Source organism: Eutrema salsugineum, unplaced genomic scaffold, assembly GCF_000478725.1.
Source record: "Eutrema salsugineum unplaced genomic scaffold, Eutsalg1_0 scaffold_3, whole genome shotgun sequence".
In the NCBI taxonomy this organism is placed as follows: domain Eukaryota; kingdom Viridiplantae; phylum Streptophyta; class Magnoliopsida; order Brassicales; family Brassicaceae; genus Eutrema; species Eutrema salsugineum.
Window position 1 is genome coordinate 5,927,463 of NW_006256756.1, and position 22,634 is coordinate 5,950,096.

Genomic DNA, 22,634 nt, shown 5'->3' on the forward strand with positions numbered 1-22,634 from the left:
TACCTAAGTGTAAAAGACGATATCGTTTGAGAGAAAATAGCGTGTGTTACAAGGAATATGAAGCACTATTGGGCTTTTAAAAAGCCTCTTGGGCTAACCCGACTCGGTTCTTGAGAGAAGTTTTAAAACGGTTACGTATTTACTGAAATTATTAAAATGTCCTTAGCACTTAAGGCTACTTCCTATAATGACGCATTTTTGACAAAAACTTACGTGTTCAGTTACTATAATGCCCTTGAAACTTAAGGCTATTTGCTATAGTGACACACATTGATAAACATTTTGCGATGGTCAGTTACGGAGTTGGAGACGAAAAGCTGTGCAAATCGCCATTCCTCGTCTTGCCAAAAAAATTTCCGATTCAATTTCTAGGGTTTCGGCAGAAGAAGAGAAGTGCTCCGCGAAACTCCAACAAGCCCTAAGTCCGTCACTCTCAAAGCTTCTTCTCAAGGTATTTATGTTCATTTTTACGAAGTTTTCATGCCTTAATCAATGGAAATCATCCCTTCTAACTTCCTCTCTCCTTCTCGTCGCATAATCAGCTTCTCTTTTTCCTTTATAATCGCAGTACCAATCGCAATCGTTTTTCTCCCTACTCTTCGCTCTCTTCGCGTCTCACCGGAATATAAATCTGGATAAACCTATGCCGTCGACGTCGCTAGCGAACGGTACTGTGAACGGAAACGCAGATTCCGTGCCTCTTGGTGTCGGAGGAGAGAGAGCCGATGTTGTGGCGGTGTTCACGGATGATAAGCCCGGAGTGTCCATGATGGAGCAGTTGGTTCCTGAGATTACAACCCACGCGCTCAGTTATTTGGATTATCCCAGTCTTTGCCGCTTGTCCATGACGAACTCCTTGATGAGGAAGGCTGCTAATGACGATAATGCTTGGAAGGCCCTTTATCACAAGGTAATTTGGACTCCGTTATCACTCATTTCTCATATGTTTTCTGTAAATCGCAATCTTTTGTTTTAGTTTACGAATGGAGATTTTGCAATTGTCTTAGTATCTCTGGTTCTAGGTTTAGTTCTTTGCAAAAATTGGTTTAAGAGACAGTTTTGAGATGAGACACAGTTTTAAGCTCATTGGAATTATTTGTTTTCAGTTCTTTTTGCTGAATGAGAGATTAACACATAAGTAAACTATCTTAAAACACTTATTGAACAAAAATTCAGGACTCGTGACATGTGATAGTTATGCTAGAGTACTGATTATCCATGTTTCTGTAGCGTAGAGTATTCAACCACTAACGTATGGGTTGATTTGCTAGCCTATCGTTATGATATATCGGCTTATATGCTTACTGTCTCGATACGTTATTCAAGATATCTATTTAGCGTTTTCCGGCTTCACGAGGGTCTAGATGAATGATAGTTTGTATTCACTCTTTTGGCCAATGTTTGCCTTAGAGTGGTTATTGGACAAACTTGCTGATCGTTGTCTTGCTTTTTTTGCTCGTTTCTACTAGGATTTTACGCTGGAACAAGTTAGTGTAACACCAGTCAATGGGTGGAAAGCATACTATGCAGCTACTAGAGCAATCATTAGTGTGAATACCGAATTCTTCAATATCATCAGAGAGAGGTCTCTTCAAGAAATGGCTCAATTATGGCTGAACTCGGACTATGTGAAGTGCATCCATGCCTCAGGCGAACTTTTCTCTGGGTACCAACTACACATTTCTCCCCTTCCTTTTCCTTTTGAGGAATACATGAAATATTTATCGTTTTTGTTACGGCTGCATTTTGTTCTGTCACCCTAATGTGAACCTAGCATGTTCAGTAACGGTTTTGGTTATGTGCTTTTACGATATTATGTGTAAGATGGGTCATTTAGGTGCTCTTTGAGTTTGTGTATACTAGCGGAATGCATTGGACTCAGTATTAGAATGCACTCGTGCAGTTCCTAGTATACAACACGTTAACAGTGTAGTTTGACAAAGCAAAAAAAATAATAAGAGTATTTACAGCTATAGCATACATGGTTAACAGTGGTAACTCCACAGTAGCTCTAAGAGAATTTAGATTATATCAGCAATTTCCCTTTGCTATGTATCAAAAATGGGTAATGCGGTTCTATAGTTTTGAGTCTGCTTTACACCATTACATTCTTAGCCTTAGATCAGTAGATACATCTTCCCCGAGATCTTTACATTAAGCGAGATTGATCGATCATTGGTATGAATCGACTCCTCAAAATGTGCAGGTACAACGAAGTGATGCAAAGCTGGGAACTTTGTTTCAACTGGGAACAAGGGTTTGACTTTCAGGTCCACAACGTTCGGAGTCGGATACTAACAGACATGGCTTGGGTCACCATGAAAGCATACCTGAATGTGGACGCTGGTCCATTCCTCATCACCAATGTGTTTGAGTTCCACAATGGGAGGTGGCACATGGTTCATCACCACAGCTCAGTGATGCTCACCGATGGCGTCAATCAACAGGTTTAATGAATGATATTAATATTTTTAGTTTTGTTTTCCCTCTCTTCTTTTCATTTTTTGGTTTCCTTTATAAGGGAACCTAAAAAATAAGGAAGAAGGAACTGCGTATTGGAAATCTTATTAGATTAAAAATAGTGTTTATTAATTTGATTTTTAACGATGTACTGAATGCTTTTTCTACAGTTGCTCTTCAATTGTTGCTCTAATTTTTTTCCTGCTAATTTCTATTTGGGTTTTGGGATTTAACCAATGGTGAGAAATTGATTCAAAGAGTATCGCAAACAGTTTGTACAGGACTCAGTACATTGAGGTGCTACACTCTTACTATTAAATCCAGTAATTGTTTGTTTACGTAAACCAATTGAAATCTGCAACTAAATAGAGGCCATTTATACAGACTTAACAGCGCTAGGATTGATAATTTGCGGAACTGCGTTAAAAGTGATTTTGATTAACAAAATTTTGTAGAATGAAAATAAAATGTAACATACGTTTTTGCTTAATTAAAATACAAAATAAAAGTCATTAAGCAGAAAAATAACTTATACATAGAATATTTTATTCTGCAACATTATTTCTGCTATTCAGCAGTTACGCCTTCAAGAGCCTAGGACTGATGTCGACTTTTCGAGTTCACATGTTTTTTACACGTCACACGAAGAAGCTTACTCCGGTTAAGATTTTTGGTTAACGTAAGCAAATTTTTCACATGTACCGAGTACCGACACCGAGAATGACATAGTGGATGCCACGTAGGATCGCTGAAACGGTGAAACGGCGTCGTTTGAACGGAAACTAGAACATAATAAGCCCAGGAAATCTCCGATTACCCGATTTGGCTTAATCTCCGGTTTCAAACAAACACCGACGAAACATTCTGAGAAGTCCCTTCACTCAAAAAAACCCTAATGGAGACAGAGACGAAGGAAAAGATCGAGAAAACGGTGCGAGAGATTCTGAGTGAATCGGACATGACAGAGATGACGGAGTTCAAGGTTCGTAATCTCGCTTCGGAGAGACTCGGCATCAATCTCTCAGAGAAACCTCTCAAGGCATACGTACGACTCGTCGTGGATTCATTCCTCGAAGAGCAGAAATCGAAAGAATCTGAACAACCGGAGAAAGAAGAGGAAGATGAAGAAGTAGAAGATAGATCTAAGGAAGGTCCTAAGGGAAACAAAGAGTTCGACGATGACGGCGATCTCATCATTTGCCGGGTTCGGTTTCAAATTTTGTTCACTACTCTTTTCTCAAATTCGAATTCATACTTAGTCGAATGTTTGTTTCTGATTTATTATACGATTTTGTGGGGTTTTGGTCAGCTTTCGGATAAGAGAAGAGTGACGATTCAGGAGTTTCGAGGAAAGACTTTGGTTTCCATTAGAGAGTATTACAAGAAAGACGGCAAAGAACTTCCTACTTCTAAAGGTACATACTTTAAGCTCTCTTGTAAAAACAAATTGTTTGGAAAACCAGAAATTGCTCCTCTCATTTTGGAAATTCTTTTAGCTACATTCTTGACTTGGGTGTTTGAATTGCTTCTTCCATTTAGCATATTATGTGTGAAATGTGAGCCAAAAATTTAACATTTCCTTTCAAAGTTCACTTTTGAGTTACATCAAAGTGAATTTCGAAGCCAATGGGATTGAGAGTTTATATAGGCATGAGTTTATCAAGTTCCATTTTAGTACATACTAGAAACTAGAAAGCCTAGCTATTTGGAAACCATTTTGCCTGAACAGATTTGACTTAGTATGTATGACATGGATGATTCTCTTGTTGACTCATGATATAGGATTCGGTTATATCCTTATGAGAATCGTACTTTGGGTTTAGATATAGCTTTACACTTTGTACTCATCATATTATCTGCTCTATTGATGGTTAATTACTATTAAAAAAAGATATCCATTGTTCTTAAAAGCAACTTGACAATGTATTTTTTTATAATGTATCCAGGAATAAGCTTAACAGATGGACAATGGTCAACGTTCAAGGAAAACATTCCAGACATCGAAAAAGCTGTCAAGAAAATGGAATCTCGTGTCTGAAGAACATGTGATTCTCCTCTCTAAACATGTGTTAATTGTCTGCGTAATCTAGTGGTGCCGATGTTATTGTCTTATGTACCTGCGTTTTTTTTTTCCGGAATTGGTCGTAATGTGCTTCCACAGTAGTAGTATGCTTGCTTATCCATTTAACTGATTCTAACAAAATCGAAAACGAATTCAGAAGTAAACAATCCGATTCCGTTTAACTTTGTTATATATCCAAACAAACCGTAAGGAAAACCAAACTAGCCCTCCAACTTATAAACCGACTAAAGCCTAAATTTCTTTGAAAATCTTCCTAAACCGAATCCGGACTTGAGACAAAAGCATATAAAAAAAAAAAAGAACCAAAAACTGAATTGGATACAACTCTTTGTATACTTTTTCATTTCTGAAACGGGTTTGCTTTACAATATACTCTTTTTGCTCACAAGGATTAGAAATGAGAAATCTCGCAAAAAAAAAAAAGAAAACATCTGTGATCATCAAACCTAACAGAAGTATGTGTCACTGTTTTTTCGGGATCCGGACGATAAGTTTCTTCTACCTCGAACCATCTCTGAGGCAGAGTTTGAAGAAGCTTCAGCTGCAGCTGCAGCAAACCGGAGCTGATCAATCAAAGCGTGTGTATTGCCTTCAACCGCCAAAATCTCTTCAAGCTGTTTGCTTCCGATCACCACTTTCGCTTTCCAAACTCCGTTTCTTCTTTGCGGCGACACTTGTATCTTTGGCCCAACTGTTCTAGGGCTTAAAGTACCTTGTCTAACAAGGTACCCTAGAGTTTTCTCCCTGGTTATTGGCAACGAGCTACACCCCCGGTTTCTGTAATATTCTTCCATGATGTTTCTTGAATCTGTCTGAATTACGGTAACTGAACCACCACCGTCGGATACTGCTCTTTGAGAGCAATTCCCCATCTTCACAGAGACTAAAAATGAAACAAAGGAATAAAAGAACACAGAGAGAGTTCGAAACGAAACTTTGAGTTTGATTTGAGTCCTTCTGGTTCATGATGGCTTTTATAAATAGAAGAGTACGTAACTCTCAGACAAGGATTGATCGAACAGTCTCTGCGTTGTCTCTTAACACTCTAATCAGTGCATGTGATACTCCTCGCTGTTTGTATAATACTTATCCTCTCATCCTTTAAAATTTTGTCTTTTGTTTTTCTCTTACACTCGCGCTATTTTCTTTTCTATTTAATCATATTAATATGACATCAATATACATAGTTGCATTTTTGATAATAATGCATGTGTATGTCTGAAGCTGAGTGAATATCTTCGGAATATACAATGTGAATTTTCTTCACAATTCTAAAAAAATGTGCATGCATACAAGCCTGTATACATAGTAACATATATATATATATTATATATATAATACAAAATATCATAATAATACAAGAAATAGACGTATTTACACTAAGGACAAATAGTTAATATGACCCGTGGGGTTGCTGGTTGCACCAATAATGTGTTTGATTCCGTTTATTAGTTTTGGAGTTGCACCAATAAGCTATTAACTTTAGAAATAATTATCGTTATAATTCTTTTTTTATTGTCAACGTATGGTCCGTTATGGATGATATTTTCATGAAGAACAAAAAAGCTTAGGGATGATAATGTTAATTTTATTTTTGCTATTTGTGTGTAGGGAAGGAATATATCATTATCAGCCACGACTTAAGAGAGCCCGTGACCTAAATTTCATTAATCATTCACGGGTTAAATGAAAGAAAAAAAATGAGAGAAAGCTACTCGCTGACAGTCAAAGAGTTCATAATAGGCGAAAAATAATATTTTAAGGGCCCAACCGGGTTCGAACCGGTGACCTCTCCATCTGCAGTCGAATGCTCTACCACTGAGCTATGGACCCTTTTGTCCTTTTCCATGATTTAACTTTTAATGGCTTATTAACTTACTAGATCTATTAATCAATGTCTGAACTCTAAACGATTATGTACATGTGTTCTTTGAAAGGAGTATGTTTTTATTTTAGGGAGGATTACGGTCTACAGATATACCATTAACAATAAATAAAAGTAATTAAGGAGAAATTAATTTGTTTATGGCAATACTGCATGAGCTCGATTCGGAATACAAGTCGAAGAAAACGTTTCAGTAGATTAATTTTATTGTCATGCATGATGCATGTAAAGTTTATATGGACAATCACTTTCACAAATTTTCTGTTAAATATGTATATTTTTTACCTTCATATAAATTATAAAAAATTATCAATGTTGACTATATTTATTTGGTCATGTTAACTCCCAATAGGAAAAATGTCTCATCGAGCTTTGGAACCTCTTATAGTATTTTTTTTTCTTTATGTATGGCTTAATGCCGTTTTATTTCACATTTTTTACATAATAAATTTTGAAATTCTGTAAAATAATTATGGTTGCATAGATTATATACCCTCTTATTTTTTAACGTTCAAATTTATCATGTAAGAAAGTTAAAGACTATAATTTTACTATCTGAAGTAATATTCACGGATCATCAATATGAGTAGAAATATATAACAAATATATATATATATATATATATATATATATATATTTTCTAATTAGTATCATATTCAAATACGACATCAGATATATAGTTTGTTTGCCACTAAATTTTGTTAGTTGTTAGTTTTCGTGAAGTGAAAATATATGTAAAAGTTTGTTGTTTGGCCGGCATTATTAATTGTCCAAATCAGAGAAAATGAACTTATCTCCAAAAATTCGGAGTAAACAATATGTCCTAAGTTTTGAAAGACAAATAATCTATAAAATAGAGCGAAAATACCATATCTATATCAAATTAATCGTTTCCAACTTATTTACAAGATTGGGAAAAAGACATCATTCTCTGAAGACTATATAAACTTATCAGCTCTCTATATATATAGTTCACCAAAAAAATTTAACAATCGATCTTTTGACAAAAAGATTTGTTATAATCGGTACCATTTTAAGTAAAGAGTTGAGAGACTCTGCCTTAGGCATAATGCTCCCAGGAACATCGTTTACTCGTATGTTTGAAGATAGATCAATTTAGTTTTGTCTGTCTACTCGTTCTTTTTATAGCATATGTATTTTGGAAACATAATTATATTGGTATTAAAGAAGTTTCGATATTTCTAAAAGATACATGTTTGACCCGACTTATTTTTTAGTAACCTGCTGAAAGTTATAGTCAAAAAATCACAATTAACAAAGTTAATGTAAGATCTGGTAAACTTTCAAGTATAAATACGTAAAACGTATCAAGTTCATAAAACATAAAATAAAGAAAGATCGAGTGAAGTCAAAAAAAAAATTGGGTAAAAAAGAAAAGGAAAACTTGTTTAGAATATCTTTGAGAAACATAAAAAAAATCAAACAAAGGTAGCATACTAATTATCTGGTTTTATTTTATCACTAATAATGATATTTTATTGTCTTAGAATTCATAAATCTACATTTTTTATATTTTGTCGAATACATAAAATCTAAATTTACATTTTTTTACCTACTAAAAATTTTACTTGTTGTTGTTCGAGATAAGTTTTTTTTTATCTCTTGCTTTATTTCAAACTTATGGTGGTAATTACATAGAACAATCTGATTTAATAAACAACAAACATATTTTTATGCATATGTTAACAATATTTTAAAATAAATGAAAAACAAAAAGAAATTAATAAGCTAATTTATGCACATTTTAAAAATAACCTACAAAATTTCTAGAACTTTTTAATTAAAGTACCATGTAAATCAAAAGTTATTTAGGCTTTGTTGGGTTTTTTTGTGTTATGATCCTATATCGGAAGTAGGAGTTAAAAACCAGTGTTTGGATAAGAGCTGATGGAGAATAACCAAGTTATGGATGCAGAATATGAATTTCCAGGTATAGATAATTCAAGACTCGAGTTAAGTTTTTAATTTATCAAGATTATTTATTAATGATTATATTTTCCTTTTTTTGTTTAATAGTTGAGAGCTATTTGTATGATGAGTTGTGGAAGCTATCTGCTGGACCTTTGTTTGATCTTCCAAAATTTGGAGAAAAAGTTTATTACTTTCCGCAAGGGCACATTGAACATGTGAATTTATTTCTGATTATCCATCCTTCTAAGTTTTATGTTTTCTTCCTCTGTTTTAGTTTGTGAAACTTACTATGTAATTTGATGGCATTTTCAGCTTGAGGCACATACAAAAGATGAGTTATCTCAATTGAGACCAATTTTTGATATTCCTTCAAGAATTGGATGCAGTGTTATTGACATTCAACTTAAGGTATACCTCTATGATATTGATTTTTTTTTTCAGGGAATACATATGAGTTATTGGCTTAAACTATCAATAATATTAAATTTTTGTATGTATTTTCTCATGATAAATAAGTAATTTATTACTTATTTTTTTCTTGATTTTAGGTGGAGAACGAGACAGATGAGGTTTTTGCAAAAATTGCTTTATTACCAGATACAGCTGTGAGTAGCAAATTTCAAATTTTATTTATAATTTTCATAGTTTTTTTTTCTAATCCCTCTTACGCGATTTTTTTAATTTGTAATTTTCTAGGAAGTTGAAATCCCTATCTCTAATGTCAATCATGAAAGAATCAAAGTTAGTTCTTTCATAAAAGTTTTAACTGCTTCTGATACCAGCACACACGGTGGATTATCTGTAATAAAGAGACACGCTGTAGAATGTCTACCTCCATTGGTATTTTCACTTAGTTTCTGAGCCTAAGAAAATAACATAGTTTCTCAAATTGTAAGCTTCTATATGACTTTTTGTATTAAACTTTTATTTAGGATATGTCTCAGCCAACACCAAGTCAAGAAATAGTTGCTAAAGATCTTCATGGTTGTGAATGGAAATTTAAACATATCTTTAGAGGTGATGAATATTTTTTTTCATATCAAACTTTTTGATTAGTGACTACAGATTTTTCATTTATCTGTAAACAATCAACTTAATAGGTTCTCCATTGAGGCATATTTTCACAACTGGTTGGAGTGGGTTCGCAACATCGAAAAGATTGGTCACTGGTGACTCTTTTATATTCCTTAGGTATATATCTATATTTCCCTTTAACATCTTTTTTTCTTGGATTTTGGACTTTAACTATGTTTCTTGTTCTAGAGGAGAAAATGGGGAGTCACGAGTTGGAATCAGAAGAGCAGTTCATCAACAACGCAGTATACCTTTATCGATAATTTCAAAAGAGAGTATGCACCATGGAATAACTGCTACAGCAATGAATGCTATTAATACCAAATCTATGTTCATTGTATTTTGTAAGCTGAGGTAATGAAAAAAAAAACACTTTGTTATTCTAGTAAAAATTCATGGGATTCAGTTTTCTTAAACAAGTATGCTTATATTTTTTGTTACTGCTATGGTGATATCAGGTCAAGCCAATTCATCGTCAATTTCGACAAAGTTGTAGATGCAGTGAACAATAAGTTCTATGTGGGTTCAAGATTTACGATGCGATTTGAGAATTATGATTTTACAGTTATAAGGTATAACTTGAACATTTATTTCTTTTTATTTATTTTCAAAATATGATTTACTAAATTTTTTTTCATTAAAAAAGATATTCTGGAACAATAATTGGCAAGAAAGATTTCTCCTCTCATTGGCGGGATTCAGAATGGCGATGCCTAGAAGTAAGATTTTCTTAGAACCACTTTATAACATTATATTAGAATATCATTTCAAAAGAGTAATAAATAACATTCACTAACTCTGTTTTTTGTAGGTACAATGGGATGAGCCTGCATTAATTCCAAGACCTAATAAAGTTTCATCATGGGAAATTGAGCATATGGGATCTTCATCAAACGTTCACCAGTCAGCTTTGCTCAAAAACAAACGTTCACGCCAAGCTAAAGAAACCAGTAAACCAATAATTTTTAATAAAGTAAAACTTAATAATGAAACTATGCTCATTTAATTTATATTTGTAGGTTCAAATCTGTGGCCTCCTACATTGACTCAAGGCCAAGAAATTGGACAATCAACCGTGAACTTCCCGATGAGTGTTCCTCCGCTTAGTTATTGTGACGCAACTGATAGTTCAAACATTTCATCTGGTTGGCCGATAGGCTACTCAGTCCCTACCATGCCCAAACCAAACTATAACAATGAAATGGTTATGTCAGTGAAAGAAAAGATGACAACTGCTGTAACCACTGCTAATTACAGATTGTTTGGAGTTGATCTGACGTCTCCGAGAGAAACAGAAGATCCTATAAGACAGATTGACTCATACCAAAAATCCGAAATGTGCAAAATCACTAAGGAAAAAAATTGTGACCAAATCCAAACTCGGGCATCACCAAAAGAAATCCAAAGCAAGTCTACTAGAAGCCGAATCAAGGTATGTATTTTAAATAATCATTATTTTTTAGTGTACAACTAAAACATTAGAGAACATAGGTATTATTAAAAATAATCTTTATTAAAAGAAGAAACTGAACTATATATACTAGCATCCTTAATTTTTACTCTAATACACTTTTATAAATGAAAACATTAGTTCACATGTTCTTGATATGGTTATTAAACAGGTTCATATGCAAGGTGTAGCCATAGGAAGAGCTGTGGATTTAACGATTCTTGATGGATATAATCAGTTGATCGACGAACTGGAAAAACTCTTTGATCTCAAAGACGAGCTGCATACACGCAATCAATGGGAAATAATTTTCACTGATGATGAGGGAGATATGATGCTTGTTGGAGATGATCCATGGCCGTATGTTACTACTCTATCTTTCTTTATCTCTCACTTAAATCTTAGAAATGTTTTTAATGAGAATGGATGATTTTGCGTGCAGCAAGTTTTGCAACATGGTGAAGAAAATATTCATATGCTCAAAAGAGGAGGTAAAGATGATGAAATCAGGAAACAAATTTTTGGATGGTGACTCAGCCTTAACCGCAGCAATGTTGACATGTTCTGTAACACCAGACGTCAAAACAGGTAATAACCTCTCTAATTAAAAAGAAATCAGCAGAATAGGAAAGAGAGTCAAGATTTAAAGCAGAAGGAGATTTTTTTTTTTAAAAAAGTTGTTTGTTTCGTAATGTAATAAATAAAGGGGTGACATTTATCGTTAAGACAAATGTCTTTTTCCAGTTTTTCGGTCTTTTGTTTTTCGTCAGCATATTCATTGTTGTTGTTTTTTTTTTGTGGTTCATTGTTGTTTATGTTTGTAATGTATATGTTTTATCTTTCATAAACAATTAATAAAAATCCCCTTATTGTCGTGTTATAGCTTTTTTTTTCTTTAAATGTAAATCATTGTTTCTGCTTAATCATGTTATAGTTTAACAATTTGAGTGTGATATTATTTTGAGGGTCTTTTTAAAGAAAATTTTATGTAACGCTTGAATATAGATTAATTACTCTGTCCTCTTTAATACTTGTCATTTGCCAAGTTACGTTTCTAGGTTTCCAATATTTTAATTGCACAAGTATATGACTAAAAGTAGAACATTATATTGATTCAATACTATTCACTTGTCTCTTTTGGTTACAATAAAAAACTTGTATTGCATCATTCCTTAGAGTACGGTACATATATATAGATGGTTTTACTTGTTGGTGGTATGCTCCGCTCCCCGGTCTGGACCGGCTAAAGACCGAGACTGGCCCAATTGACCCCGGTTTACGATGGTCTTAGCCAAAATGGGCCTGGTCTGACAAACGCAGCCCGTTAGAGAGAAGCCCAACAGCAAGAGGCGGTGAGAGCTGAACGAGAAGCCCTAGAACGTCTCCTCGCTTGTGTACTATAAATAGTAAAATTGTTACTGTAGAAGGGATCTTTTCGGACCCGGAGAATAGAGACCTGAATATTATATTGAGTTCGTCGAGAATCCTCCGAACTGAACGAATTGTAACTAAGAACTTAATAAAATCTGATCAGCTTAAGATCTTTCGAACTCAAATTACCGGACCGACCTTGAATAGTTGAATATAATAATCAACAATTGGCGCCCACCGTGGGGCCGGTTCGGTAAACGGCCAGGACTATATGACAAGTAATGATGGACAACCGACCTCAATTCAGGTCGGGAGTCAGATGACCTGTGCTGATGGAATCATCCAGGTCGGAGGGTCTGTGGAGGGATGCGAAGGCAGCCCCGTACAACCCCAATCGGAAGCGCAACAAATCAGGACGGAGCCGAGCTCAAGCGGCGGGGCGCACCAGACCTCACCAAACCGAGCTCAAGCTGCCTTCGATCCAACTGCGCTTATGAACGCCTTCGCCGCGCAGATGCAAGAGTTGGTCAGAAGCAACGACGCGAAGTTCGCAACCCTCACCGCACAGATCTCCAACCTACAGCAAGAGAGTCCGATCAGAAGACGGAACCTCATTAGTGATTTCCAAGAGGAGCGAGACCCGCAATGCACAGTGGCACGGTCAGTAGTTCAACAGTACCAGCAGACATAGAGCCCATCTCAGCACGTGCGAGCTCAACCAACAGCGCGCGACCTGGAGATCGAGCGAATGCAGGCTCAACTGCGAGAGATCAGTTCAAAGTTTCACCAAGCCACCAGCTCGGCACCTGAAATCGACCGTGTAATCCAGGAAGCACATAAAACACCGTTCACTTCCCGGATCACCAACGTCCCCGTCCCAAACTTAGAAAAGTTTAAGCTACAGTCGTACGAGGGGAACTCCGACCCAAGGCATTTCCTTACCTCGTTCGGTATCGTAATTAACCGAGTGAAGTTCACCTCGGCCGAACAGAAGGACGCGATTCAATGCCAGTTGTTCGTCGAACACCTCGAAGGCATTGCTCTAGACTGGTTCTCAAGATTGGAGGCCGACTCCATCGATAACTACAAGGAACTCTCGACGAAGTTCGCAAAGCATTTCTCGATGTTCATCGGGCAGAAAACTTGTAACTCCGAGCTGTGGGAGATATCACAGGGCGAGAATGAGTCGCTCCGAGACTTCATGGCACGTTTCAAACAGATCGTAGCACACTGCACAGTGGACGATGACGCCGCTCTCGAGGCTTTGTACCAGAAAACGTGGTATAAATCCCCCTTTCACAAAGAGCTTCGCAGGAACAGACCGCTCACCCTCGAGGACGCGCTCCATAAGTCAAACATCTTCATCGCGGAAGAAGAAAAAGAAGCCGCCAAGGATCGGCAGTATTCAATGACAAAGCCAGGCCAAACGCCAACCCCCAAGGAGAACTCGGAAGCGAAGGCCCAGCCTGGGAAACCGCGCGGAGTAGTAAACCAAGTGGGACCGTCGAACCAGAGGACAGGACGACCTCCAAAATCCTGGAACACATGGCACAAGGACGACGATACGCCACTGAGTTAGCGTTTTTGCGAGTATCACGAGCGATACGGGCATAGCACGGAGGAATGCCGACATTTGAGGGATTTCCTACTCCAACAGTTCCGCAAGGGTGAGATCGACACCGCAGATTTGCCTAAACCGGGACCTCGGCGGCCGAACCCGTGACCAAACAAACCTGGCAATCAAGAAGCTGCCAAGGCAACCGACTCCGACGACGAACAGGTCGCTCCCCCTAAACGAGACCGCGAAGCACCTAATAGGGAGCCGAACGTCCCAAAAACCAGGAAGAAGGTCAATATGATTATGGGAGCCCTTGAATCATGCAACTACTCCGTCCGAGCTCTCAAAGAATACAGTCGGCAAGCGTCGAGTTCGCAACCCCAGACAACGGTCACAACCGTACCACTGTTATTCACCAAAGCCGACCTGCGGGGAGTGCACATGCTTCACAATGATTGCCTCGTCGTCGAACTCCAGCTCGGAGATGTCGAAGTCAGCATAATCTTAATCGACACAGGGTGCTCAGTAAACGTCATATTCAGAGAGACATTAAAGAATATGGATTTTCCGGACTCTGAGATCAAGCCCTACATGGAATCATTAACCGGGTTCACTGGAGAGAAAACAAGAACAGTAGGAACAGTGAAGATACCCATCTATGTCGGCGGGTCGGCTCGAATGATCAAATTCTTGGTCCTCAACAAACCGGCGATATACAATGCGATTTTGGGAACGCCCTGGCTGTTCGACATGAAGGCCGTCGCTTCAACGTTCCATCAGTGCGTCAAGTTCCCGACCCCATCAGGGATTTTCACCCTCAAAGGAAGCCAGACCGCCTCCCGATTATGCCATCTCACCGAGTGCAAGCTTAGCATGGCACGGACATGTGTCATAAGCCCCTTTCAGGACGGACGTACGGCCGCAGAAAGCCAGTTCGGTCCACCCAAGCAAAGCCAGGTCGACCAAGTCGGCATTGACCCAACAGATCCAACGAAATGTGTCGGCATAGGGGCCAAGCTCAACAACAGTATCCGGGAATCACTCATTAGTTTTCTCCAGAAAAACGTCTCCACATTCGCATGGAATATCAGCGACATGCCCGGAATCAATCCCGACATCACTTGCCACGAGCTAAACATCGATCCCACATATAAACCTATCAAACAGAAGAGACGCAAGCTCGGACCCGAAAAGGCACGAGCGGTAAACGATGAGATCGAAAAGTTACTCAAGGCCGGTTCGATCACAGAGGTTCGATACCCGGACTGGCTAGCAAACCCGGTAGTCGTGAAGAAAAAGAATGGAAAGTGGAGGATCTGCGTCGACTTTACCGACCTGAACAAGGCTTGTCCTAAAGATAGCTTCCCACTGCCACACATTGATCGGTTGGTAGAGGCAACCGTAGGCAACGAACTGTTGTCTTTCATGGATGCATTTTCGAGGTATAACCAAATCTTAATGCATCCGGATGATCGGGAAAAGACTTCGTTCATTACAGATCGAGGGATTTACTGTTATAAGGTCATGCCGTTCGGCCTAAAAAACGCGGGAGCCACCTATCAAAGACTCGTGAACCGCATGTTCGCCAGTCAGCTCGGAAAAACGATGGAAGTATACATCGACGACATGCTGGTTAAATCCCTGCACGCTAAGGATCATATATCGCACCTATCGACGTGTTTCGACATTCTGAACGAGTACGGGATGAAACTCAACCCCGCCAATGCACCTTCGGCGTGACAGCAGGCAAATTCCTGGGTTACATCGTCACCGAGCACGGCATCGAGGCTAACCCGAAGCAGATATCCGCAGTTCTAGACCTTCCTTCTCCGACTTCAGAAAGGGAAGTACAAAAGCTCACAGGCCGAATCGCCGCCCTGAACAGGTTTATCTCCAGGTTGACGGATAAATGCATGCCGTTCTACCAGTTGCTACGAGGTAATAAGCATCATACCTGGAGCGCTGAGTGCAAAGACGCCTTCAAACAGCTAAAAACGTACCTCTCGACCCCCCCCCATTCTAGCTAAGCCCGAGTACGGCGAGACGCTCTTCTTATAAATCGCTATTTCCACATCGGCAGTTAGCAGTGTTCTAGTTCGCGAAGATAGGGGAGAACAGCGTCCAATATTTTATGTCAGCAAATCGCTAAGTGACGCCGAGGCCAGGTATCCGACCTTAGAAAAATTGGCGCTTGCAGTAGTAGTTTCTGCTCGGAAACTTCGGCCATATTTCCAATCTCATTCAATTACGGTCTTGACCGACCAGCCACTCCGAACCATTCTACATAGTCAAAGCCAATCAGGTCGCCTCGCGAAATGGGCCGTCGAACTAAGTGAATACGACATAGAGTACAAGAATCGGACCAGCATGAAATTCCAAGTACTCGCCGATTTCCTGATCGAACTCCCCAAAGAGTTCGTCGTCGAACAGCCGCCTCGCGAGCTATGGATCCTGCACGTCGATGGATCGTCATCTCATCGGGGATCGGGTATCGGAATCCGCCTCAAGTCCCCTAACGGCGAGATCCTCGAACAGTCGTTCCGCCTTGAATTCCCAGCATCTAACAATGAGTCTGAGTACGAAGCTCTACTTGCCGGGATGCGATTGGCTATCGAGCTCGGCGTGCGACATCTTCACGCTTTCTGCGATTCGCAGCTCGTCGCAAGTCAGTTAAGTGGAGAATACACGACCAAAAACGAACGAATGGACGCATACCTAACGGCGACTAAGACACTCATTGCTAAGTTCGAGACGTTCGAACTCACCAAAATCCCTCGCGGCGAGAACTTGTCCGCCGATGCGTTAGCCGCCCTGGCATCCAGTTCCGACCCGCATCTAAAGAGAAGGATCCCTGTCGAAAGTATCTCGGAACCGAGTATCAAAACCGCGCTGAAATGTAACGTTGCTACTCGCCGACGGAACTACGACGACAATCCGACCTCGGTGGGTACGCAAAACAAGGAGTCGACTCGGACGAGCAAGAATGCCGAGCAGGAATTTAAAGAAAGCGCCGAGCACGATCCAGAAGACCTAGCCGCCGATCACGACTTCGAGCACATAAACGAAGGACTCCACAGTCCATCAACCAGTGAAAGCCAGGCAAGCGAGTCCACCGAAGATTGGACAGCCGAACTGCGAGAATACCTCCTCAACGGCAAAGTCCCCGACGACAAGTGGGCTGCTCGCCGTCTTAAAGTCCGGGCTGCCCATTACACAATGCATAAAGGTAAGCTATTTCGTTGGAGTGCATCTGGAGTACTCATGGCCTGCGTTTCCGGGAACGATACAGTCGAAATCATGCGCGAAATCCACGAAGGGTCCGGCGGCAATCATTCTGGAGGTCGATCTCTCGCTCTGAAAATCAAAAAAGCCAGTTATTTCTGGCCGATGATGAACGCGGACTGCGAGAAGTTCGTCATGAAGTGCGATAAGTGCCAGCGCCACGGCCCAATGATTAACGTTCCGACCGAGCTATTGCAAACCAGTACGGCCCCGTACCCGTTTATGCGGTGGGCTATGGACATCGTTGGCCCTTTATGCCGATCGACGAATCAAAAGCAGTATATCTTGGTTATGACCGACTACTTCACAAAATGGGTTGAGGCCGAAGCATACTCGGAGATTACCGCACTGGACGTGCAAAAATTCGTTTGGAAGTATACCATTTGTCGACACGGGTCCCGCACGAGATTGTCACGGACAACGGACCACAGTTTATTGCTGGAACGTTCAATGATTGGTGCGCAAAGTTCAAAATCCGTCTCAGTTTCTCGACCCCACGATATCTGCAAGGCAACGGCCAGGCCGAGGCAAAGAACAAGACAATCCTGGACGGCATAAAGAAACGTCTCGATGCTAAGAAAGGCACTTGGGCGGACGAGCTCGACGGAGTCTTATGGTCGCATCGAACTACTCCCAGACGATCGACTGGGCGATCTCCCTTCTCTCTAGCATACGGACTTGAAGCCCTCTGTCCGGCAGAAGTAAGCATTCCAACTTTAAGATACTCCATGCTCCCCGAGAACCCAGACCTCAACGACCAGATGATGCTGAACAACCTCGATACCTTGGAAGAACAACGCTGTCTAGCTCTTCTCCAAATCCAGAACTACCAAAAGCTCGCTGCTCGGTACTACAATAAGAAAGTACGAGGCTGGCATTTCGATGAAGGCGACCTTGTTCTGCGCAAAGTGTTCCATAACACCGAGGAGCTAAACGCAGGCAAGCTGGGAACGAACTGGGAAGGTCCCTATCAGATAATGAGAATCGTCAAGCCCGGAGTTTACGAACTCATGCAGCTCGACGGAACTCCGATCCCGCGATCCAGGAACTCAGCAAACCTGAAACGGTATTACTACTAAGTCCCAGCTACCACGAGCTCGGACTAAAAAAAAAAAAAAACCAGTCCGGCTCCGGCCGAACTCACCCCTGTAAACTGACCTACGAGTGGCTTGATCCCTTGCAAAAGGGTACGTAGGCAGCTCGATTTCGAGTCCAGCAACAAATCCAATAAAAACCCATCTTTTTAATTTCTATAACTAACTCCATATATCGACTCCCCGGCCAGGAGATCGAACTAAGTATTCCCCATGAATACAATCTTAAAAGCCGAGATCCATCTCGCCCGCACTCCCACGGTGCCCACTATTCAAAGCCGGAGCCCAACCCGCACTCACTCTTTCGAACAGCAATCCGCCGACCGCGATTCAAGTTCGAAGAGTTCCTCGAGTTCGTCCGCATCGTCACAGTAACATCACGAACTCCAAACTTAATCGAAACAAGCCGAACTCCCAACAGTTCTCAATAAAATAGCAAAGGAAAATTCAAAGTCAGGATAAAGGGAAGCCATATTCATTAATATATCCGAACTTGCCGAACTAGACGACAACAAATACATCGTCTAAAAACGGCGGTCAAAACAAAGTACTAAGTAAAAACCCCGAACTACGCGGGCAGAATAGTCTTTACAACATTAAGATAAAACAAGAGAGAAAGCTAAGAAAAACTAAGAGGATTATTGACGAGCGACGGATGCCGGACTCTTGAGACTTGCCGCCCGATCAGCCGAGATCGACTTAGAATTCGAGCCGAACTGATCCAAGCCCTCTGGAACTTGCGTCCCCGGAGGAAGCACAATCCTCGGGATGAGGTTGTCATCGCTTGGGAGTTGGAAATCTTCGTTCTGGAACCGCGGAAGGGGGATGCCGTCGACCTCCTTTGTGCAGTTCCTGATCCTGCGCTCATACGTCTCCACGATGTGAGACGAGACGATCATGTTGTGCTCTCTCTTGAGGAAGTCGCAGAAGCCGACCAGAGCGGTCGCCTGGTTGAGTTTGAGGAATGGCGCTTTCCGGAGTTCGGACTTGTCCATGAAGTCCTTCATCTTGGAGAGCCTCCCCTCGCACTTGCCTCTCAAGGCGGCCAGCATTTTCTTGCTCTTCGACTCAGCGTCTCGGTACCTCCGCCTCTCGAGCTCGCTGGCCTTGAACGACTTGGACAGAGCGTCCACGTCTCCCTCTAGCTCGACGGTTCGCTTCATCATAGCCTCGACCTGCTCTTTCAGAGCCGCGTTCTCCTTCTCCTTCTCAGTAAAGGCCAGCACGGCGGCCTCGTACCTCCCCTTCTCGTCCCGGTACGACGTCTCCAGTGACGCCCTCTCGGCAGCGACCTCGGCGTTGATCCTCCTCAGCCTCTCGACCTTGGAGTCGTACTCGCAAACGAGCTCGTTGGTATTACAGACAAGCTGAAAATAGAACCTAAGTCAAAACACTTCAAAAATAGAAAAAGCATAAGTATTCAAGGCAAAAAGAAACTTACGGTAGAAGCAGACTTCGCGACCCGAGCGTAAGACTTGGGGCGGAAAAGGTCTTTGGTCTCCGGCATTGGAGACGAGGCCGGCACAATCTGCCTGAAGAGCTCGGCACAGGCGGACAAGTCGTCGAAGAAAGATCGGTCCTTATTGTACTTGAGCCGGACTGAGAATGATGACGAATCAGAAGTCCGACGCCTCTTTGACGACCTCGGGTTCTCAGTCTCGGTAGCCGGATCCGATGGAGGAACCGGAGAAGCGTTAGAAGATTCGTGAAGGACCAAAGTCCCCTCACTCGCGGCCGTCTCGGGTTCGTCACCCCTCCTCCGAGACGATTTCTTCGGAGCCTTGCCCTTCTTCCTCCGGGCACGGTCAGCAATGGTGAGCTCGTCTTCCTCCTGCTCACCAATCTCCCCCTCCTCCATTTGAGGCTGAGGAGTCGTCTCGGGAACACTAGTCCCCGCCACATCACCCTCCGGTTCCGCGACCGGGATCAGAAGGTCAACTGGGCCAACCGGGACGTTATCAACCCCGTCCCCAACAGCAACTTCGACGCCGCCACCAGCCTCGGTCCCATCGAGACAAACGACGTCGATTGGGGCATTGTCGTCTTCTTCATCAGCCCCAAAGTTCATGACAGGGATATCCGACCTGTCGAACGCCATCCTCCGACTCCTCTTGTTACTTTTCTTCGATTTCTTCTTCTTCGGGACTGGTCTCGACGAACTGGGCTCCTCCTTATTTTTAGCTACAAAAAAAAAAAAACAAGTATCAGCCATAGTATAAGTGATAGCAAATTCAGGACGATCCGAGAACTCATACCTCTGTCCTGAGCCCTCTTTATCCGGCGGTCAATCTTCTCCCGGTAAGCAAGTGGCCAACGGCGCTGTCCGGCGAGACTAAGTTGCTTCGCTAGGTCGGACGTAAGAGAACGTTGAATAAACCCTGGAACGTGGCGATCTGCATGAGCATAAAAACATTTGTTAGTACCGACCAAAAAATAGAGAAGTTAACCGTGAGATATGTACCGAAATCGATACTCCAATCGGTCCGGAACGTGCTCTCAGGATTCTCAGCAGATACCGAATCCACACGGACAAAAAAGTAGCTCTGATCCCAGTTCGGAAACTTGCTAGCCTTGTTCCCGGTCACCAGGTCGAACTTCGGGTTGCAATTCACCGACAGAAACCAACTTTTCGCCGCCGAGACCTTCATGATAAAAAGCTCCTCGAATTGAGCGACATTGATGTGAGCCCGGATGTCACGCCCGAGCTGGAGGATCCCAACAAAATTTACTATCGACGCCGGCTGAAGCTGCAAGATCGCACAGCCGCGACGGTTACAGTATGCAAACAAAAAGCGAGGCAGGGGAAACTTCAACCCGGCCTCGCGGAAGTAGGCTTCATAAACACAGATGAAGTCCTCGGGTGCGTCCCAAGGACGCTCATCCGGTTCGGGAACCTGGACAATGATCCCGGGAGGGGCTCCGCTGACCAGCAAAGCGGCCCGAACTGTCTCTGGAGATGACAGTGTGGATTTTACCGGGGCGCATACACACGGCCGATCCACGATCGGCATCATGTTGTCGTCGTCGGGATCCTGCGCTTCCTCATCCCCGACCTCGTGCAATGGAGCGTCCTCGTCCGTGTTCACATCGGGCCCCCGCTCCAGGACCAGATCGGCAGGAACTTGGCCCTCGGGTTCGCGGGGATTCCGATCCATCCGTTTCGGAGCCCGAACCAGAGAAGCATTCGAGGAATGCTCCGTAGACCCCGAGCTCGAGATCTCGGTAGAAGTATCCTCCCTGCGGTGTTCGGGAAGTATCGCGGCCTCAGAATTGGAAGAAGAGTCGGAAGTCATCGTCGGGAAAGTGAATCGTCGACGAGAGAGCACGGCGGACGGCGACCGGAAATTCTAGAGAGAGAAAGAAGAAAAGATAGAGAGAAAGGAGAGCAAATACCTCGGCAGTAGGAGCGAAAGTAGGAAATGGGGAGAGCTGAACCCTATTTATAGAAAAAGAGCGAATCATTGCGACTTCTCGAGTCCCGCGCCTCGTAACGTCTCGATTTCCCGTCTAAACCGACGCGTCTTTTCAGCTCCCCGCAAGTGAAAATACCTAAGTACCCTTACCAAGGCACCGGAGATGACGAAAGGCGCGAACCGGGAACTCAACGTCACCGACCTCAGCCTGTAACCGATCCAACTCTAAATTCGGCAAAAGTCAGTCAGGTCCATTTACCGAACTGGGGGGGGGAACATACTGTTGGTGGTACGCTCCGCTCCCCGGTCTGGACCGCCTAAAGACCGAGACCGGCCCAATTGACCCCGGTTTACGATGGTCTTAGCCAAAATGGGCCTGGCCTGACAAACGCGACCCGTTAGAGAGAAGCCCAGCAGCGAGAGGCGGTGAGAGCTGAACGAGAAACCCTAGAACGTCTCCTCGCTTGTGTACTATAAATAGTAAAATTGTTACTGTAGAAGGGATCTTTTCGGACCCGGAGAATAGAGACCTGAATATTGTATTGAGTTCGTCGAGAATCCTCCGAACTGAACGAATTGTAACTAAGAACTTAATAAAATCTGATCAGCTTAAGATCTTTTGAACTCAAATTACCGGACCGACCTCGAATAATTGAATATAATAATCAACATTACTCTATTCAAAGATCTTGTAAGAGCAAATAACTGAGCTTGAAGATTTGACATAAAAAATAATTGAACAATAAACTCGATTATAACAAAGTTTCAAAAAATATATTTAAGATTCACCATATATAAGTGATTAAAAAGTAAAAAAAAAAATATATTGTATCAGAGACGTCTGGCTTCTTCTTGCTATACAAGACCACCTAGCCAAGTTTGTACCGATTACCACAAATCCAACCGCTCCTGCTCTCATCGGACACATCCTTAACGTTCCTCTACCCCAACTTCACTCGACTGCCTTGCTGTTCATTCCGAACTTCCAGTCCCGCCATTTTCTCTTTCACTCTCTATCTCAATATCTATTGA

At 41.8% G+C, this 22,634-nt stretch overlaps 7 protein-coding genes and 1 non-coding gene across 8 annotated transcripts; 5 read left to right on the forward strand and 3 right to left on the reverse strand.

Annotated features, from left to right (window-relative positions):
• Positions 1-290: 290 nt before the first annotated feature.
• LOC18014745 (F-box protein SKIP8) lies at positions 291-2,638 on the forward strand. Its single transcript, XM_006396926.2, has 4 exons — positions 291-451; positions 569-910; positions 1,470-1,666; positions 2,207-2,638. Exons 2-4 carry the CDS (start codon positions 644-646, stop codon positions 2,451-2,453), a joined length of 711 nt encoding a protein of 236 aa, XP_006396989.1. The 5' UTR covers positions 291-451; positions 569-643; the 3' UTR covers positions 2,454-2,638.
• A 531-nt stretch (positions 2,639-3,169) lies between these two features.
• Positions 3,170-4,643, forward strand: LOC18014746 (RNA polymerase II transcriptional coactivator KELP). Its single transcript, XM_006396927.2, has 3 exons — positions 3,170-3,664; positions 3,770-3,875; positions 4,407-4,643. Exons 1-3 carry the CDS (start codon positions 3,356-3,358, stop codon positions 4,496-4,498), a joined length of 507 nt encoding a protein of 168 aa, XP_006396990.1. The 5' UTR covers positions 3,170-3,355; the 3' UTR covers positions 4,499-4,643.
• Positions 4,644-4,871: 228 nt separating this feature from the next.
• LOC18014968 lies at positions 4,872-5,486 on the reverse strand. Its single transcript, XM_024154256.1, has one exon. It carries the CDS (start codon positions 5,413-5,415, stop codon positions 4,990-4,992), a length of 426 nt encoding a protein of 141 aa, XP_024010024.1. The 5' UTR covers positions 5,416-5,486; the 3' UTR covers positions 4,872-4,989.
• An 818-nt stretch (positions 5,487-6,304) lies between these two features.
• On the reverse strand, positions 6,305-6,376 carry TRNAC-GCA. Its single transcript has one exon. It is a non-coding gene; the product is annotated as a tRNA-Cys (tRNA).
• A 1,960-nt stretch (positions 6,377-8,336) lies between these two features.
• On the forward strand, positions 8,337-12,946 carry LOC18014969 (putative auxin response factor 14). Its single transcript, XM_024154505.1, has 15 exons — positions 8,337-8,379; positions 8,466-8,542; positions 8,673-8,768; positions 8,909-8,965; positions 9,057-9,200; positions 9,293-9,377; positions 9,461-9,551; positions 9,624-9,788; positions 9,893-10,006; positions 10,081-10,153; positions 10,246-10,384; positions 10,454-10,866; positions 11,057-11,244; positions 11,327-11,450; positions 12,563-12,946. Exons 1-15 carry the CDS (start codon positions 8,337-8,339, stop codon positions 12,944-12,946), a joined length of 2,193 nt encoding a protein of 730 aa, XP_024010273.1.
• A 57-nt stretch (positions 12,947-13,003) lies between these two features.
• LOC112085303 lies at positions 13,004-13,834 on the forward strand. Its single transcript, XM_024154506.1, has one exon. The coding sequence runs from the start codon at positions 13,004-13,006 to the stop codon at positions 13,832-13,834; it is 831 nt and encodes a 276-aa protein (XP_024010274.1).
• A 282-nt stretch (positions 13,835-14,116) lies between these two features.
• LOC112085304 lies at positions 14,117-15,553 on the forward strand. Its single transcript, XM_024154507.1, has one exon. It carries the CDS (start codon positions 14,117-14,119, stop codon positions 15,551-15,553), a length of 1,437 nt encoding a protein of 478 aa, XP_024010275.1.
• A 3,274-nt stretch (positions 15,554-18,827) lies between these two features.
• LOC112085305 (meiosis-specific protein ASY2-like) lies at positions 18,828-21,482 on the reverse strand. Its single transcript, XM_024154509.1, has 4 exons — positions 20,651-21,482; positions 20,445-20,582; positions 19,631-20,370; positions 18,828-19,556 (listed from the first exon to the last, which is right to left on the reverse strand). Exons 1-4 carry the CDS (start codon positions 21,480-21,482, stop codon positions 18,828-18,830), a joined length of 2,439 nt encoding a protein of 812 aa, XP_024010277.1.
• Positions 21,483-22,634: the final 1,152 nt, after the last annotated feature.

Bases quoted from the DNA above. Each gene is read 5' to 3' on its own strand.
- LOC112085304 (XM_024154507.1), top strand. From the start codon at position 14,117: ATGGGAGCCCTTGAATCATGCAACTACTCCGTCCGAGCTCTCAAAGAA.
- LOC112085305 (XM_024154509.1), bottom strand. From the start codon at position 21,482: ATGACTTCCGACTCTTCTTCCAATTCTGAGGCCGCGATACTTCCCGAA. The intron at 20,583-20,650 runs GTACATATCTCA...ATGCTCATGCAG, and splicing joins CGATTGGAGTATCGATTTCG to ATCGCCACGTTCCAGGGTTT. The intron at 19,557-19,630 runs GTAAGTTTCTTT...TTCTATTTTCAG, and splicing joins TCGCGAAGTCTGCTTCTACC to CTTGTCTGTAATACCAACGA.
- LOC112085303 (XM_024154506.1), top strand. From the start codon at position 13,004: ATGCAGGCTCAACTGCGAGAGATCAGTTCAAAGTTTCACCAAGCCACC.
- LOC18014969 (XM_024154505.1), top strand. From the start codon at position 8,337: ATGGAGAATAACCAAGTTATGGATGCAGAATATGAATTTCCAG. The intron at 8,380-8,465 runs GTATAGATAATT...TTTGTTTAATAG, and splicing joins TGCAGAATATGAATTTCCAG to TTGAGAGCTATTTGTATGAT. The intron at 9,789-9,892 runs GTAATGAAAAAA...TGGTGATATCAG, and splicing joins ATTGTATTTTGTAAGCTGAG to GTCAAGCCAATTCATCGTCA.
- LOC18014968 (XM_024154256.1), bottom strand. From the start codon at position 5,415: ATGGGGAATTGCTCTCAAAGAGCAGTATCCGACGGTGGTGGTTCAGTT.
- LOC18014746 (XM_006396927.2), top strand. From the start codon at position 3,356: ATGGAGACAGAGACGAAGGAAAAGATCGAGAAAACGGTGCGAGAGATT. The intron at 3,665-3,769 runs GTTCGGTTTCAA...GGTTTTGGTCAG, and splicing joins GCGATCTCATCATTTGCCGG to CTTTCGGATAAGAGAAGAGT. The intron at 3,876-4,406 runs GTACATACTTTA...TAATGTATCCAG, and splicing joins AGAACTTCCTACTTCTAAAG to GAATAAGCTTAACAGATGGA.
- LOC18014745 (XM_006396926.2), top strand. From the start codon at position 644: ATGCCGTCGACGTCGCTAGCGAACGGTACTGTGAACGGAAACGCAGAT. The intron at 911-1,469 runs GTAATTTGGACT...CGTTTCTACTAG, and splicing joins GGAAGGCCCTTTATCACAAG to GATTTTACGCTGGAACAAGT. The intron at 1,667-2,206 runs GTACCAACTACA...CAAAATGTGCAG, and splicing joins TCAGGCGAACTTTTCTCTGG to GTACAACGAAGTGATGCAAA.